Consider the following 18,505-nt stretch of genomic DNA (forward strand, 5'->3'; position numbering starts at 1 on the left):
AGTGATTCCCAGAATGTATTGGTAAGTGAAAAAAGTAAGGTACAAAATAGTATCCATAATATGCTGCCATTTGACTAAGACAGAAGGGGCAATAAAGCCAGAAAGGATAAACTAGACACTAAGGAGATTGGCTTACATCAGGGATGGAGGAAGGGAAGAAATCGGGTGGGGGAGATGGCCCTTTTCTGAGTGTAGGTCTTTGCACAGCTTTGATCTCTAGAACCATGTTAATGTTTCACACGCACACAAAATTAAAAAAAAAAAAATTAAAAATGGAGGGAAAAGGTCCTTGGTTGCTCAAACTGCAAAATTAATAAGAAGCAAAACTGGTTAAGAACTACTTCCCCTGACTTAATTCAAGGAAAGCATGAAAAGAAATACAAGTAGTACAGGAAGCTATAGCAGATCTTCCTTCCCCCAAATGGCACAATGGTATTTCCCAACCCACACGCCCTTCCAAGAACTTGCTATTTCTTCAGCAAGAAGTAGAATCTATACCCCCATCCTTGAACCTGGGAAGGTACACTGACTGCTCTAAAAGAACATGATGGAAGTGATGTTATTTTACTTCCACGACTAGGTCATAAAAAGTGGCTCTTTCTCTAGAAAGACTTGCCCTCAGAACCCAGTCACCAGGCCACACGGAGAAGTGAGCTCCCAGCCAACTACCAGCATCTGTGTGCCAGCCGTGGGAGTGGGGCCTCCGCTCCCTGGATGCCTCAGCTCCTCTGGCCCCCAGTCTGACCTCCTCAGCTGACACTGTACAGAGCAGAGAGAAGCCTTCACTGACAAGCCTAGTCAAAGTACAAGTCGGTAAGAAAAATGAGTAACTGTTATGCACGTTAGGCCGCCACACGCTTCGGGCAGGCCAAGTGGATGCTGGAGGCCGGCACCAGGCCTCATAGGCCTTCTTCAAAAGGACAGTCATCCCGTTCACACAGTTCTGCCTCTCTGGTTTCCCAGCCCACGCAGACGCAGACTGGAGTCACTGCATTAAGGGTGGGGGTGGGAGATGGGGAAGCACTCAAGGAAAAGCAGCTAGAAGGATGCGTACAAACAGCGGCCAAATGGCAATGGAGATGAACGGCTGCAGAATCCGCACCAGGATGGCTCCGACGGGGTGAGAGGCCTCTGACCTCAGCAGGCCTGCATGACGACAAGCTTGGATTTGTTTGTTGTCAAGTTCTTCAATTACCAAGATTACATCGTCCCTGCCTGCTCTGCCTAAGGGGGCCAGGAAATGCAATGTGGCTTTTAAAGATTTTCATCATACTTAGAAGACGAAAAACATGTTTTGACACTTAAAGAGGTAAATGCCAAGCACTCAGAAAGGAGGTTTGCAGTAGAGAATCCCCCAGTGGCAGCGATGCTGGGTTGAGGGGCTGGGCTATGCGCCATCAGGGCCCCCCAGCCCCTCCTGGGGCTTCCACAGACCCCAGTGGGGACATGATACAACAAGCACATGTAAGAAACACTGAGGAAACAATGTTCTAAAACATGTTTGCTTTGTTTTGTTTTTGAGAAAGAGAGAGAGAGAGCGCGAGCTCACATGTGTGAATGCGGGGGGGGGGGGGGGGGGAGGCGGATGGGGAAGGGTGGAGAGAGAGAATCCCAAGCAGGCTTGTGTCAGTGTAGAGCCCGACGCGGGGCTTGATCTAGCTCGAGACCATGAGACCATGACCTGCGATGAAATCAAGAGTCAGATGCTTAACCGACTGGGCCACCCAGGCCCGTGTTTTTGTTTTTGTTTTAAATTTAAGGAACTCTTTCAAAAGGCAACAATTTTATTACATAATTTTCTTACATTAGTATGAATACAATTATCTTCCTGATTTCCCTGAGTCTGATGAGAGGCCAGACAGCTGATAACCCAGGGAGAAAAGGGATTTGGGGTAGGGGGATTTGCTGGTGGTAAACAGGACATCCCTAGAATCGTTTTGTATTACCCAACCCCGGCCTAGAGGAAGGTCAACTTCCCACTTTAGCCGGTAACTTAGGTCAGAGGGCAGAGGCAGTGGGTGAGAGGCCGGCAGAGGCATATGGTCTGTTTTTGGCTGACAGAGTCAGCTGAGTGAGGGTTCAGGGGCCTCTTCCACACTGAAGGCGATCAGTGCAATGAATGAAAACCCATGACTGGCTAACAGCGCAAAGAAGGCGGCACCAAGTGCTTCCTGTTAAGAACAGAAATACAGTCACTGTAAGAGGTCAAACACTGTAGCAAGCTACTGAACATGAGAAAAACAGGCTTTGTGCTCCACAGGCGGGAGGCGGTGCTTAGGGCCTGAGCGGAGGAGTAGCGGAGGGAGGCCTTAGGTCCAGCAAAATGACAGTCGTGGCAGCCGAGGGCCTGGGAGCCCCCAGGCCAGGTTTTGTACATGCCGTCACTTAGCAACTGTGAAATTAAGCTACTCAACTGGGTGAGCCTGTTTCTCCATCTACAAAATGGGAGAGAAGAGCATCTAATCTGCAAGACTGTTTAAGGGATCAAGGTAGTTCTATGGAAGTGCCTAAAGAATCTGGCACATGGCAGCTTATATTCCTTATCTTATCGCAGATGATCTTGAGTCAATGTCCAGCTTGTTACACTGTGGGACTAATGCGCGTGGGAAATCTTCAAAAGCACTGGAAATAGCTAAGGAGTCTGAGAATTTAAGAATACAAAGGTAACTGAGGAATGAGACCTCTATTGCTCACGAGCCTGAGGACGTCCCCACTGATTGCCCAGTTGCTCAGGTCAAAGGTTAGGAGTGATCTTTGGCTCATCCGGTTCTCTCACGCCCCAGCCCTAATTCATCAGCACATCCAGCCAGCTGCCCTCCATCTACGTCTCCCACCTCCAGTGGTTTTCCCCTCCGCAGCCCCACTCTCCACGGCCCGCTCTCAGCCCCTCACCGGCTCTCTTCCTCCTACCACCCGCTCTCCACGAACAGCCGCTTCTAACCTTAAATAGATCAACATTACTCCCTGCTCAAAAACCTCCCAGTGCGTCCCGCCCTCCTCAGAACTGATCCCACGAGGCCCCGCCTGTCACCACACTGGCCTCATTGCAGTTCCGTGAATACGCCAACCACCTGCCGGCCCCCCGGCCTCGGCCTCAGCACTTGCTGGCCTCTCCCCTGGAATGCCACTCCCACGCAGATCTCATGATTCAGTTCCTCACTTTGGTCAGGTGTCTGCCCCAATGTCACCTCCTCAAGGAGGCTCTCCCTCCTTGACCACTGCTCTAAAAAAGCTACCTGGTCATTTTCCATCTTCCTGCACTTGGCTTTCCCTTCATTCTTGCCACCACCAGATGTTTGTCACTTGCCGTCTTCCCGACCAACTAGAGTACCAGCCACCTGAAGGGGCAAGGCCCTTATCCGTCTTGTTCACTCCCATGTCCCCAGTACCTACAGCTGGGCTTAGTACACAAGAAGTGCTCAGAGTGCTTACGTAGGTAGAAATGAGTTTGAGTAGAAAAGCAGAAAAGCAGAAAAGCCACGGCCCAGGCAGCCAGCTTTACCTTCTTCCCAGCCGTGGGGCTGCTCTCCGCGCTCTGCACGGGGCTCCTTTGGGGGCTTCGGTTTTCTTGGGGGACACACCTGGCCATGTACACGCTGTAGTCCAGAAGCATCTTCTGCCGCACACTGCCCACCAGCTCCTTCTGCTTCGGCTGGGACATGACCTCCTCCACACTGCCTTTGCTGCTGCTGCGGCTGTGGGTCAGGTGCCCCGAGGGGCTGTTGTGTCTGCTATGTGAGGGCAAAACCCCTGCAGCAAAGAAGTGATGGCTGTTAATTCACAGAAAGAAAAGTGACTGCAGAGGAAACCGAACATAGAACATCGAACAACTATCACAACTGGGTTGAGCTGAAAACCAGCCAATAATGCTAACAAATGATTGTTTAAAAAAATATACGGTTTTATTTCCTAGCCTGAAAAATACCTTCCACTCTAATAATAGATAATGTTTTAGAACAGTTTTTATTCTTCTCCAAGATAATTCAGAAGACCTGAAAGCCATGAAGTCCATCTGGTAAGTCCCTTTCTCTTTTTTTCCCCCCTGGTAATCACTTAGGGTCAAATACAGAACTGACATACCCCCTGGGGACAAATGGAAAGTGGGCAGAAAGCTAAGTGCTCACCCTCGGCTCAGGGCAATTCTAGACCTACCATCTTTCATTCAACAGAGGTTTTCATCAAGCACTTTCTCTGGGTCAATTCCACATGAAAAGAAGAATGAGACATAATCCCTGACCTTGAATTTGGGCACCCAGGCAAAGAAATCACAGCTCTCTATAATAACCATCGTAACTGAAGCCCAACTGAAGGACTTTCAGGGCAGAAAGATGGGCGTGACTACCTCTGCACAAGAGAGCCCCAGGGCTGACTTTCACAGGTAGTGTCCTCCAGGCTGCCCCTTAAAGAAGTAGTTGGCATTTTCCTGGTGCAGGTGGGGGAAGAGCATTCCAGTTAAAGGGAACAGCATATGCAAAAAGGAAGGACAGGGTCCTGTAGGTCTAGAGAACGCCGAGAGGTTCAGCGAAGGTCCAAGTGGGGTCCATGGGGCAGAGGGACAGGTCCTCGGTACAAATGTGAGTCGGGAGGCCAGAGGACTCTGCATTTCTATGGTGATCTCAGGCGTGGCGGACCATGTTCAGGTTTGGGAGCCTAAGAGCACTAGCCTGAAATACTGCCCTGACTCACCTGCCTCCTTGTCACATCTAAGGTTCTCCTGTGTTTTTCTCAGAGGAGTCACAGTATGTAAAAATAAATATAATCCTAAGGAACCAGGAAAGGCAAAACCCCATACATCTGCAAGTCATTCCATCCCTGGTTAAATGATTCGGTGCAAAGGGTTGCAGAAATCAGCCTAAAAGGTAAATGATTCGTGAGAACACTCCTTAGACAACCATCAGTTCAGGGTGGGCTTCCTTCCTACCTACCTGGGAATCTCTCTCAGAATCTGTTCTCCTTCAGAGAGAACATACGTAAGAATTTAGCACACATGTCATTACCTGGTTTACTTCCAGAGACTCCAGGCGGCTTCTTGATTTCCGACTTCAGTTTAGATGCCAGAATAAATTGCCTAAACCACTCCTCTTTCTCTCGGCCAGTTCTCCCAAAGAGATACAGTATCTGATCTCGCTGGCCTGATCTCGTTCCCTCCTGAGGATGGGGTGGCTTCTTAGGGTCCTCACCTCCCAGCTCTCTCTCAGCTGGTGGCTTTTCTTCAGAAGTCTCTTTATCAGTCTGGGCCTTAGACATAAAGTCGTCTTGTCGACCAAGCTCAATACAAATGGGGTACTTTTTATTCCAAATTCGTTTTCGAGCCAAACTTTTAGGTACAAGATAAATCTAGAGTGAAAGGGAAATGATGATTTACACACAAAATTAAGAATTGGCCACACTGTGCATTAATATTATGCAGAACATGATGCAAACTTCATAGCCTTTTGGACTAAAATGAGTGCGACATAATTACTACCCTGTCTACAACACGACTATAAAAACTGGGATAAATTTGGGGCGCCTGGTTGGCTCAGTTGTTGAGAGCGTGTGACACTTGATCTAGGGGGTGTGGGTTCGAGCCCCACCCACGGTGGGTGCACGGATTGCTTAAAAACAAAATCTTTAAAAAAAGAAACTGGGATAAATGTTTAGAAGTGACCTGCTATTCCTCAAACTCATTCAGAAGCAGATGTTTAAGAATTCGGGAAGCGCTAACAGGTGTCTGTAATTTTTAGGTAACAGTGGCACAAAAAGTATTGAGTAGATCATCATCAACTAAGTTTGACTATTGACTGAATTTAATGATCCTGGGCCAACCTTACACCGGAAAAAAACAAATGAATTTATCCACCTAGATCTAGATGGTAGCTCAAGTTTATTAGCCTCAAGAGTGAATTTATACAAAAACTATTTTAAATACTTCTGCATTGGGGTAAACTTCAAGATCTCTCACATGAGTTATAACAACAGAGAACCTATAGCTTTTTGGAATAACAAATGATTTACCTTTCTCAAAAACAGAAGCATATAACCCTTATCAAAATGTAGTTATTTTACATGCCCATAATTTCCACATTTACAGTCGTTATTACCCTAAACCACTACACATAGCTTTTTGTTTGACGGAAAAAAATAACCCTTAAAACAGATGAGTGTGCTATGCCTTTGTTCCTCAAAGTGTGGTCTGCTGACCAGCAGCAAGAGTATCACCTGGGAGCTCACATAAATGCAGATTCTCAGGACCCATTCAGAGTTGCTGAAATAGAATCTGCATTTAAAAAGATGCTTGGCTGATCTGCATGAAAGGCACCATCCTAAATTATACTAATACTTTAAACACACACACACACACACACACACACACCCTTTTTGAGGGGAACAAAGGCAGTAAAGCAACCAAGATTCCAAATGCTTTTCTTTCATTTGCGTTTCCCATACTAGCTGGGCTCACCTTGCTGTCTGAAAGGTCGTAGATTTTCTGGCTGATGTAGGTAACCTCTGGCTTTGTTTCATTGTAGCTTGCCCTCCTGGATATATTTTTATTGGGTTTTGAAAGTCTTAAGGTCCCACCCTCAAGTCGAACAAAGACTGAATGGGTCAAAGTCGCGTGGTAAGTTTCTGGATCATAGTTGTAAATCTCATTCATCCATCCCTGATGAAGAAAAACTTCCATTAGTAAAATTAGAGTACAAATCTGATTGGCTATGAAAACGAAGACCACTGAGGTATTCGGGACACTGAAACCAAACCTAACTATGACGCCAGTGTCAATTCATTGGTGACCAGAGGTTGCTAAGACAAGTGCTCAGCTTTTGAAGGATAATTAGGGTGGAGGCATAATTTAGTATGTTTCTGATAACTAAAAATCTGGATTTGGGGGAGAATGATAATGTCCATTTCTCTAAATAGAAGGTTCTTTTCTCTTTTCTCTTTTCTTTTCTTTTCTTTCTTTTTTAAAGCTAACAAGCAAATCAGGAAACTCAAAAGTGTTATTCATGTAAACAGAACAAGTCTCTCCACCTGACCTCCCCTGGGGGTGAATAATCCCATCCAGTCTGGCCTTCTTAAATTAGCCAAACTCATTCTCTTCTCAGGTCACCTGCAAACCATCTTTAGAATGTCACAGATCATATTAACTCATGCTACCATTCCAGGACTGAGAGAACACCTACCGCTCCATTTCTGGCTCGCTGAAATCACACAGTAAGGCAGATGATCAGGAATTAGGCACTGAATATTACAGATATGATCAACAGTATTTCAAAATCCAAACACATATAATAACTTCAATGAGTAAAATTGTGCCCCAGGTCTCCCCTCAGTAACATAAATGTACTTATACACTGATCTTCAAAAACAGCACACACATTAAAGTGTATGGACAACACACAAAAGCCTAACACACCATAAAATTATGCTAAAGCTCCTTCTCCTCATAGCTGTGATCAATATTTATCATCTAATACTCCACCTGCCCCACAGTACTTTTTCAGATGATACAGTGTCCCAGATCTCCTTAAAAGAAGTTCTCAGGGCACCTAGGTGGCTCAGTCGTTAAGTGCCCAACTTCAGCTCAGGTCATGATCTCCTGGTCCATGAGTTCAAGCCCTGCATTGGGCTCTGTGCTCACAGCTCAGAGCCTGGAGCCTGCTTCAGATTCTGTGTCTCCCTCTCTCTCTCTCTGCGCCTCCACTGCTCATGCTCTGTCTCTCTCAAACATAAACATTAAAAAAAAAGAAAAGAAATTCTCTAGGGAATTTTAATTGATTATCTTCCACTCCCTTCACTTTATAAATGTTTCTGGAACAAGCAGAGAGGTACTAAATATCACACTGCAGTTGGGATTGCCATTCTTTTCAAAGAATGGCCATTTCCGTGGTGAGTACTTGAGTCTCACACTGAAGTCTTGACCTGAGAGCCTCTGCAAATGCAGAATCCTCAGAATTCTCTGTTATTCAATTATCCATTCATCAAAACATGCACTGTCTCTCTATGTGCCAAGTAATTTGTCAAGAGCTGATACAAAGACTTTAAAAAGGACAGGAGTTTTTTTTGTTTTTTTTTTTTAATTTTTTTTTTTTAACGTTTATTTATTTTTGAGACAGAGAGAGACACAGCATGAACGGGGTAGGGGCAGAGAGAGAGGGAGACACAGAATCGGAAGCAAGCTCCAGGCTCTGAGCCATCAGCCCAGAGCCCGACGCAGGGCTCGAACTCACGGACCGCAAGATCGTGACCTGAGCTGAAGTCGGACGCTTAACCGACTGAGCCACCCAGGCGCCCCTAAAAAGGACAGGAGTTTTGACCCAAGGCTGCTCCCAAATCAACAGAGAACTGGGTCTTCATTTCACCATGTTACCACCCTGCTGGGGTAACCATAAAAAGGTCGTCACAAAAAGTATGCTGAATGTAAGTTAAAAACAGACAAACAACCTTCGTCATGGGGTATATATGCAAAATTTATGAGCCAATTATATAGTTTTATAGATCTCAGTGGGGTGTTTTGTTTTTTTGTTTTTTTGTATGCGTTAGGAGTATCTCTTCCTCCTCCTAATGTGTCACTGCATCTATTAAAAATGTTGAATAAGCAAGCAGTGGCCACAGGAAGAGGGTGTAATCTAGGTGTTGCAATGATCAGAGCAATGAAATGAAAAAGGGGACAGGCGACATAGAGCACAATGGGGCCTGAAGTAGACTGTACTGTTAAGAGTATCAGTTTGGGTAGTTTTATTTTGTTAAGTGTAGAACTAAGTACATTTTTTGATTCATAGTGTTTTGTGTGTTTTTCCTTAGTCTGTTATAATGGTGAAGTACGTTCATCGATTTCTGAATGTTGAACCAATCTCACATTCTCAGGAAAATTATGTATTGGTCATGATGTGAAGTTGGATTATACCAGCTCACGAGAGCTAATTCTACACATCTCTCCCTGACTCCACGGTCAGTGACCTCACGTTGTTAGCTTACAATTAGCCATGGTGGGAGTTTTTATACCCTGGAAATCAGTGAACAGTATGAAGAGCGTTTCCCCTCGTCCCAGAGAGCCAGCTTACCAGCATACCACTATTATTATCCTTTTTATACACTGCAGAATTTGGCTTACTAATATTTTGTTCAATTGTCCCTCTAAGTTCATAAGGGAAAGTGGTCTATAGTTTTCTTGCAATATCTTTCAATATTAGCTAGCCTCATAAAAGGAGTTGGGAAGTACTCCTTCTCCTATTTTCTGGAAGGGTTTGCGTAAAATATTTCTTCCTTAAAGGTTTAGTCAATTTGCCAAGGAAGCCATCTGAACCTGGAGTTAGGGTTAGGGTTAGGGTTTTCTTCATTGAAAGGTTTTAAACTATGAATTCAATTTCTTTAACTGCTACTGGACTATTCACGCTATCTATTTCTTCTTGAGTGAGCTTTGGTAGTTTGATAGTTTGTGTCTTATGAGGAATTTCATAGAAGTTGCCCAACTTCCGGGTATAATGTTGGTTTGTAATATTTCCCTATTATGCTTTTAAGTCTGTAGAGTCTAGTGATATCCTCTCTTTCAATCCTAATATTGGTAATTTATACTTCTAAAACAAGCATTTAATGCTGTTAATTTCCCTCTAAGCACTGTGCCAACTGCAATTTTTGATAGGTATTTTCAATTTCATTTGATTAAAATATTTTTTATTTTCCCTTATGACTATATTTGGACCAACAGGCTAATTAGAAGTATGCTGTTTAACTTCCAAATATTTGGGAATTTTCCAGATATCTTTCTGTTATTGGTTTTTAGTTTTTAATTCCATGATGGTCAGAGAACATGCTTTGCCTAATTTCAGTTCTTTTAAATATGTTGTTGTTTTTTTTGATGTTAATTTATTTTGAGAGAGAGAGAGAGAGCGCGCGTGCGCATGAATAGGGGAGGGGCAAAGGGAGGGGGAGAGAATCCTAAACAGGCTCCGAGCCCAGCACCAGAGCCCGGTGCAGGGCTCAAACCCACAAACTGTGAAATCATGACCTAAGCCGAAATCAAGAGTCAGACGCCCAAATGACTGAGCCACCCAGGCATCCCTAAATTTGTTAAGTTTTTATGACCCAGAATATGGTCTATCTGGTGAATGTTCATATATACTATAAAAAATATGCATTTTCTAGAAATATATTTGTCTTTTTAAACAACGTTTATCTAAAAGGTTTCAAACAACATTTTCACTAAAGATCTCCTGCATGCAAGCCACCATTTTCTTTTTATTTCAATTTGGTTGCAGAAAACACTTTCTTACATAAATAGGCTTACTAGGCCTAAAGTTCTAAGGGCAAATAGATTAATAAAGGACACTTTCTTACATAAATAGGCTTACTAGGCCTAAAGTTCTAAAGGCAAATAGATTAATAAAGGACACTTTCTTACATAAATAGGCTTACTAGGCCTAAAGTTCTAAAGGCGGATAGATCAATAAAGGACTTGAAGCAGATCCGATTTTTCTGGGCTACTTCAGAGCCATGCTGAAAGGCCACGTTGCAGTTACTTGCAGAGCTACTAAAACCAAGAAGAATCCATGGAGGGAGGGATGGAAGGGCTGGTGCTTAAGACTTTCTGAGGGTCAGGGAATGATAATGAGATTAAAAGAGCAACCTGCTATCAGTGTCATCTATGAGCCATTTAGCCATACGGTCCCCACCAGGGATTGCTCTTCTTGAATTATTTCCTTCTGAGCACACATCTACCTAGAAGAGAGGCTACCTGAGGATACACAGCATGTGTGGGATACCCTTTGCGGGTACCTGCATCTGGTTAACGAGAGCAATCATTTCCACAGGGCTTCAGGGATTGGCTTCTAGCCACAAAGCCATGCTCTCAATCCAGCAGCCTGAGCTCCTTCCCAAGCCAGAGAGCCAGCCCTCCGGAGTTCTTGCTGGGGGCAGCCCGCATCCCCCCAACGTGGCCGTGGCTCTGAGACGACATGTGGCTGTCCTCTGCTGACTGCTCTGACAGGTAACAGGCCACCCTCCGCCACTTGCCAAACTGTAGAAATACTAGAACAACCTGATTTAAAGGCATGTGGAAGAGAAAAGAGAGTTTTAAGTCATACACAGTACGAAAAGAAAACCGTACACCTGCCCCACTGGAAGACACAGCAGTGAGAGGCAGGGCGAGGCCTGGGAAGACAATCTAGGAGATGCCTTTCCTTGGGAGAGGTCCAAGGGGCTCCAAGCTCCCTTCCCCTGGCTCGGGGCTTGCTTGGCCCTCCTTCTCCCTATCTGCTCTTTCAGAACCACCAGTGGCTGCGCTCCAAACGCAAAGGCTCCCATGGCCCCTCCTTCCCTTTTATCTTCACATTGCCTTCTTCCCGCACTACCATGTTCTTTTCTTCGTGTTACGGAGTTACAAGAGGCTACAGCCCACACCTGCCAACAAACAAATACAACCCACGAGTCAGGATTTCAACTGCGTGGTTCGAGTTGGATGGTCTGTGGTGGACCATCGGTGGTTAGCTTAAGCGAGGCCTGACCCTTGATCATACTTGATTACAGGACAGACTGCTGGTCCGAACACATGCCCTGAAGCCCGCCCACAAACACGAGCAGAACATGAGTCTGACACACCTGTGTTCCAATCCTGGCCTCACCACTTGCTGACTGCCAAGCTGGACGACGCTTACCCTGTTTTCTCACCAGCGAGAGCGTCTAACATGGCTCACTTCCCAGCTTCGTGCCTCCCCCGTCCCCACCTCACCCTCTGCTCCAGCTGTGATCAACTTCTCCATGCTCATAGCACTTTGCTGAAGTACAGTTCGCATATGTAAGTAAAAAGAATAAATCTTACACATAAGATTTTAAGATATTAATATTAATATTTGTAATAATAGCTGACATTTGAGCTCATATTATGATCCAGGCACTTCAGGTGCATTAGCTACTTCTGCCAATTACCCAAGGTTTTCCAAGTGAGGAAAATGAGGAGAGAGGTTATGTGCTTTGTCTAAAGAGTGGTTTAAAGAAACCAAAACAAAACAAACAAGCAAAAAAAAAAAAAAAACAAGTGGCCCGGAGAGTGGCAAATCCAGAACTTAAGCCAAGTCTACCTGACTGTGAGGCCCAGGCTCCCACCTCCCCTCCATGGCATGGCCCACCTTCTGTCTGGCTGGTCATCCCCCAGGTCACGGCAAAGGCGACACTTCTGCCAGGGAGTCTCTATGATCACCTAGGCTCAGTTCTCTATTATCTTCCTCCCATCACTGTATCTGTTAACTGCATGGTCTACTTGAGTACAAACACCACAAGACAATCAGAGTTGTAACGAGTGTTTGTTGACTGAATACCTGAACACAGCCCAATTCAGAGGGTGCCCAAGAGGATTAAATGAAATCTGTATGTAAAGCACAAGTGAATAGGACAGGCTGGTGTGCTCTTCACAGCCTGGTAAGTATTGTTCTAGCTGCCTAAGTGGAGAGAAGCAAAGGAAGGAGCTGAGATCCTACCAAGTGCAGAGAGTGGCGGGGGTTACTTTGAAGTAGAAGGCTTGGTCACTGCTCCCAAGGAGAAAACCAAGTTATAATTGCACAAAATAGCACAGAACGAGAGAATAAGCTGATCATACTTGAGCACACCTAGACTGCCTGGGTGGCTCAGTTGGTTTCGGCTCAGGTCATAATCTCACAGTGAGTTCGAGCCCCACGTCGGGCTCTGCGCTGACAGAGTGGAGCCTACTTGGGATTCTCTCTCCCTCTCTCTCTGTCTCTCTCTCTCTCTCAAAATAAAAAAATAAACTTAAAAAAAGAGAGAGAATAGGTACCCTTGGGAAGAATCTTAAGAGTTAAGATTAAAGAGTAAAAAAGAATTGAAGAGCAAAAAAGGCTTTTCAGGACAGAAACTAAATTAGCCATTTCCCTACAGCAGAGAAAGGTAGGTGCTGTGACTGAAACCAAAGTTTCCTGACTCTCATGCAGAGCTCTTTCCAGAACGTTACAACCTTTGAAAGGAGACCCTGACAGACTCAAAGGGGCTGTTTCTCGACCCACACTAGTCAGGACGCTGACTGGCTATTCGGACGCCTGGACCAAGAGGTGGCCAGGCATGATCCTCCTGCTTCTGTCCCCTGATGCATCCTACTGACCCCAAACCAGGCAGGCTGTCCCTGCAAAAAGCGATCTCCCAATACAAACCCAATTGCCTTTGATAACATCACTCAGCCCACTTTTTCCCGCAGCTTGACCAACTCCCTGGATTAAGCTGCAAACAGCATTTCCAGATCTAAGTCAAATATCAAACTTGAGAGCAGTGCAGAGACTTCAAGGCCTGCACCCCGTTCCTCGAACACGCCCAACCGTCTACTGCTCAGCTCTCTAACATTCTCAACCCTGAATTTCTTACCAAGATATTTCTCCAATTTTATTTTGTTATGGGACATGGGAGTGGGTATAAAGAGATATGCAGTCAGCAACTCATTCCATCTCAACAGCTCAACTAAAAAAACTCAGAGATTTGGGGCGCCTGGGAGGCTCAGTCGGTTGAGCGTCCGACTTCAGCTCAGGTTGTGATCTCACGGTCCGTGAGTTCGAGCCCCGTGTTGGGCTCTGTGCTGACAGCTCAGAGCCTGGAGCCTGTTTCAGATTCTGTGTCTCCCTCTCTCTGACCCTCCCCTCTTCATGCTCTGTCTCTCTCTGTCTCAAAAATAAATAAAGGTTAAAAAAAAATTTTTTTTTTTAAATAAAAAAACTCAGAGATGTTCTCAACCTACATGAAAGCAGCTCAGACAAGCCTTGTCTCTTTCTGAGGCTGGAACTGTTAAAATGGAGACAGTGCATACACTAGGGGACAATGACCACAGTCAGCTGGGCTGCAGCTGTCTGGCCCACCGACTGGTCCTGTGATCCCATCTGTAAAAGGTCAGGGGTTTCTCTTCCATTCTCTACTGGATTTAGAAGCCGTATCTGGCTGAAAGTACAAACCACAATCTATAAAGGGACTCATTTCATACTTGGAAAGATTAAAAGCTGCAATTAACCTTTTGCAAAATAATAAAGTCTGGAAGGACTACTATTATGTTCACTTTCAGTTACAGTGCCAACCAGGAGGTCAAGACCAATGCTCTCTTGGTCAGCTTGATGCTGTGCTGACCAGAGTAAAGCATCAGCCCTCTGGCCTGAGGAAGCGACGGGGCTTCTCTATCTTCAGTGTTGCACAGACTGACATTCTGCTGTCATGTGGCTGTGCTGGCACTTGAGGCTGCCTGTTACTCAGCTCTCCTGCATCATTCCTTCATCTAGCCTATCAGGGAAGGAGCAAATCCGAAACAGGACAGAGCCAGGGCTGAGGCCCCTGCTGCTGAAAATCATCTCTGAGGCAAATAAACAGGTGATCACTTTTCTTCTGTCTCCAAAAGTAAAACATAAGCAAGATTTTCTCTTTTCAGGTTTTGGCCCCTTTTAAAATTTTTTAAATGTTTTTTATTTATTTTTGAGAGAGAGAGAGACAGACAGAGAGTGAGCAGGGGTGGGGCAGACAGAGAGAGGGAGACACAGAATCCGAAGCAGGCTCCAGGCTCTGAGCTGTCAGCACAGAGCCTGACGTGGGGCTCGAACCCACAGACCGTGAGATCATGACCTGAGCTGAGTCGGACACTTAACAGACTGAGCCAACCAGGCACCCCATAGAACACTTTTCAGAACGTACTGGCAAATAGCAGGAAACGTAAGAGAAAACATTCACATTTGACCAAAAAATAACATGATCTCAGATGAACCACTGAAATAATCAAGGTCTCAGTTATGTTAACACATGATAAACATTAAATCATATCAACAAGTTTTGAAATTATAAGACAATAGATTAGCAAGCCAATAAATCAGTAGCCTCCAAACTTTTTAGATCATACATCCTAGCAGCTAGAAAATTTTGAGTACGTACCCATAATATATCCATTTGTTTATAAATCATGTTCTAATATATTACTTTTATAATACAGTAAAAAATAGAATTGAGAGATATATAGCTTTTATAAAGCTATATATAGGAATTGAGAAGTATATAGCTTTTATAAAAAGTAAAAAATAGGAATTGAGAGAAAAAGATGAAATAATTAACCTTTTGGAAATTTTTAGTTTTTCCTTTCTGAAAGCTTTGTACTATCTTCAGCTGACACCTCCAGGCACAATATATATACTTAGGATGAGGCTCATCATTAATGATAATGGATGTAAATCCGTATTTCAAATAGTCTTGTCGATAATTTCCAAGGATTTTGACAAAGGTGGTTATATGGTCATCTGTATGGTAAATATTAGCAAAGCCTATAAACTTTCTTAGAAAGAGTAAAAATACATATAAATAGAAACTAATACTTTTTTCTTGGATAGAGTCTTTAGCAACCCATCTTGGAGACCACTGAAAAGAAGCAGAAGAATGAAACAGAGTTCACGACAGCGGCCTTGGGCACCAACACACCAACATGTTCATACTCTGACGCCATCTTGTTGGCAACCTCCTTTGGGGGGTATAGCAAACCTCTTCTTAAAGGTTAAATACTGAACAATAAGAACAATCTTCGATGGACTTAGTACTTTTCTTTGTACATTAAAATAAATATTAGAGTTGAAAGATATCTAGCATTGATTTCTTTCATGATTAAACTTTACTCTTCCAAAAAACATCACTGAGACTCACCTATGCCCACAACCTCTCTCCTCACTCCATAGATGAAACTTGCAACAAAACCAAAAAGGATGGTCCTGTAACACCTAGCCGGAACTCAGGATATGTTTTCTCAAGGAAATGATGTTATAAACTTAGTTCTATAGGAGTGAACCAGAATTAGTGTTTAGCTATGCTGTAAGCTAATGGGTTGAGTGGGAAACTGGCAAAATGTTGATAATTGTGGAAGCTGAGACTGGGTGTCGGGTACATGGGCTTTCATTACACTATGCTCTCTACTTCTGTGTATACTTGACATTTTCTATGTGAAAAGTTGAAAAATAAAAGTTCAAGAAAAAAAAATCATGCTGGAGTCACCTGACCTTTTTAACTACATTGTTCCCATGGAATTCAGGACACATTTCCTGTGCCGTTAACTCTCCAACCAACTTTAAAACATGGGTACCTGCTTGCCAAGTGAGGGCTGCCTGCTTTGAAATTTATCTCACCTAATGCTTCTCAAACAACATGGGACATTGGGAAACAGACATGTTTATAAAAGCCATACATAAAACCTCAAGTGACCCATTATGGGAGCAGAATATTTCCAGTTCGATATAACGTAGAAATAAATGCTTTTTTATTTCTTGTACTCATTGTACTGGGGGTTATAAGAGACCAACGAAAAGCAACCCAAGTCTCTTTTGGCTGTAATGGGTCTGTTTTCTTCTGACGATTTGCATACTCTAATTTCTTAAAAGAAAAAAATTCCATGAAATTGAGATTAAATTTACAAGTTTGAATTTCTTCTCAAAATTGATAATGTTCTCTCTACAAAATTATTCTTTTACATATCAAAACCAAAGTCTGCATTTTGGGAATTCAATATTTAAAAAACTCTCCCTCTTACTAAATATCTAAATTTGATATTTAAGGAACCTAAGGAAAAAAGGTTCTCCAAAATTCATCTCTATTAGTCTTGCAATGGTAGAAATGTAATTTTAGTCAACCTTCTGGGCCATCTTTTTTAAAAAGAGACAGATCAGGGGTACCTGGGTCATTCAGTCAGTTAAGCTTCTGACTCTTGGTTTCAGCTCAGTTCATGATCCCAGGGTTGTGGAATCCAGTCCTGTGTTAGACTCTGTGCTGAGTGTGGAGCCTGCTTAAGATTCTCTCTCTCTCTCTTTCTCTCTCTCTCTCTCTCTCTCTCTCTCTCAAAACAACAACAACAACAACAACAACAACAACAACAACACAGATCTTCACTCCAGAAACTAACATTCTACTGTTGTGTTCTACAAGCGGTTTATAAGTCTGAAATAAAGAATTTACCCACAAATAGAATTCAAAACTGCTTGAGTCATACACTTGAACATAAATCCAAAAACCTTCTGAAATCTTCAGGAAGCTTATCATTATAGACATGGGGAAGGTCATTGTGCACGACTGGCACTGAAGCATACTCCTGGTCAAGTGACAAGTGCATTGTTAGAGAAGAAGCATTCAACTTGCTTAAGAATGCTCAGCAAAGGGGCGCCTGGGTGGCGCAGTCGGTTGGGCGTCCGACTTCAGCCAGGTCACGATCTCGCGGTCCGTGAGTTCGAGCCCCGCGTCGGGCTCTGGGCTGATGGCTCGGAGCATGGAGCCTGTTTCCGATTCTGTGTCTCCCTCTCTCTCTGCCCCTCCCCCGTTCATGCTCTGTCTCTCTCTGTCCCAAAAATAAATAAACGTTGAAAAAAAAAAATTTTTAAAAAAAGAATGCTCAGCAAAAACGAACATCCCAAAGGCACTGCTGACTCTAAATGCCTCATTCTCCCCATGCCCAGACCCAGTCTTTCCCAGGGTCCCTAGCTCAGGCTACCTAGCTAGTCCCCCCAAATAAAACCCCCAGAAAGTTACCACGCAGAGAGCGTTGCTCGAAATGATGCCCTTGGACCCTGCAGCACACGCGAGGCTCTGCCTGGAGCTAACCTAGCCCAACTGCCAAGCCTTCAGTCACATTAGGGTCTCCTAACCTTCTGGCCTTCCCTCCTGGCTGTCACGCATTCGACTTGTCACCTGGCTGCCTACGTGGCAACCTTTCTCCTATTTGCTGCTTCTCATCAGCAGCGTGAATGTATGAATTCATAATGTATGCATGCCCCAACATTAAGAACAAGCAGGCTTTGGAGGAGGTTCTCAGAGTCATTCTGTGGACTTTGTGACAACTGTTTGGCCTCAAAGAGGTTTTGACTGCTTCCGTCCCGGACCAGAGAGCTGCTGACTGGCAGGGTTGAGTGAGAGATGGCAGAGGGGCATGAGGCCTAACCAACTGCCTATCAGGCTTTGGGAACAGCTACTACTTGGCTGCAAACTGGTCTCTGTGACCCTCCATCCTACATATTCACCACTGTAGTAGGGTCACTGTTGAATACAAATGTGTACAGTGTGGATGGAATAATAAAATCACCTGGATAAAGTGCAGAACAGCTTTACTTTTCCCTCTCATCTTCATGGGAAGTCTCATAGAAGAAAAACTGCAGTGCTTTCTGGATTGTTTATGGAGCCAATTTAGGACTGTCAGCCCAGGCTGCAAGGATTTCCTGGGCCCATCAATGAGAACTTACATGTCTCAGAAGTTTAAAAACACGCAGTCTCCTAAAACAGTCCTGGAGCACCAGGACCCCTGCCTCTGCAGTTCACGGGGCTCCTGGATGGGGTACGTGGGACCACGGTCAATGGGCTGTGCCTCTATACCAGAGATCTTTATCACAGGCGGGTTTTATAGCACGTGTCCTGGAATTGTTTTTAGAGTTTCCATACTTGCCTTCAAGAACTGCACCATTACATCCTCTATAAATACCAACAGGATAGTACTGGGTCCACAGAAAATCGCTCAAAACAGCTAATTCCCTAAATCAAG

The 18,505-nt window shown here is 44.3% G+C and overlaps 1 protein-coding gene across 4 annotated transcripts in view; it reads right to left on the bottom strand.

Annotated features, from left to right (window-relative positions):
• The window catches only part of TEX2 (testis expressed 2), a 105,306-nt gene that overhangs the window by 35,708 nt on the left and 51,093 nt on the right, over positions 1 to 18,505 (bottom strand). For all 4 annotated transcript variants that reach the window (XM_049637640.1, XM_049637642.1, XM_049637643.1 and 1 more), the window contains 3 exons: positions 6,443 to 6,643; positions 4,998 to 5,337; positions 3,503 to 3,750 (listed from right to left, as the gene is read on the bottom strand). In XM_049637640.1, the coding sequence (XP_049493597.1) occupies positions 3,503 to 3,750; positions 4,998 to 5,337; positions 6,443 to 6,643 (789 nt within the window). The remainder of the gene's footprint in view (positions 1 to 3,502; positions 3,751 to 4,997; positions 5,338 to 6,442; positions 6,644 to 18,505) is intronic.

The sequence above is a fragment of the Panthera uncia genome, chromosome E1, assembly GCF_023721935.1.
Source record: "Panthera uncia isolate 11264 chromosome E1, Puncia_PCG_1.0, whole genome shotgun sequence".
NCBI classification, from domain to species: domain Eukaryota; kingdom Metazoa; phylum Chordata; class Mammalia; order Carnivora; family Felidae; genus Panthera; species Panthera uncia.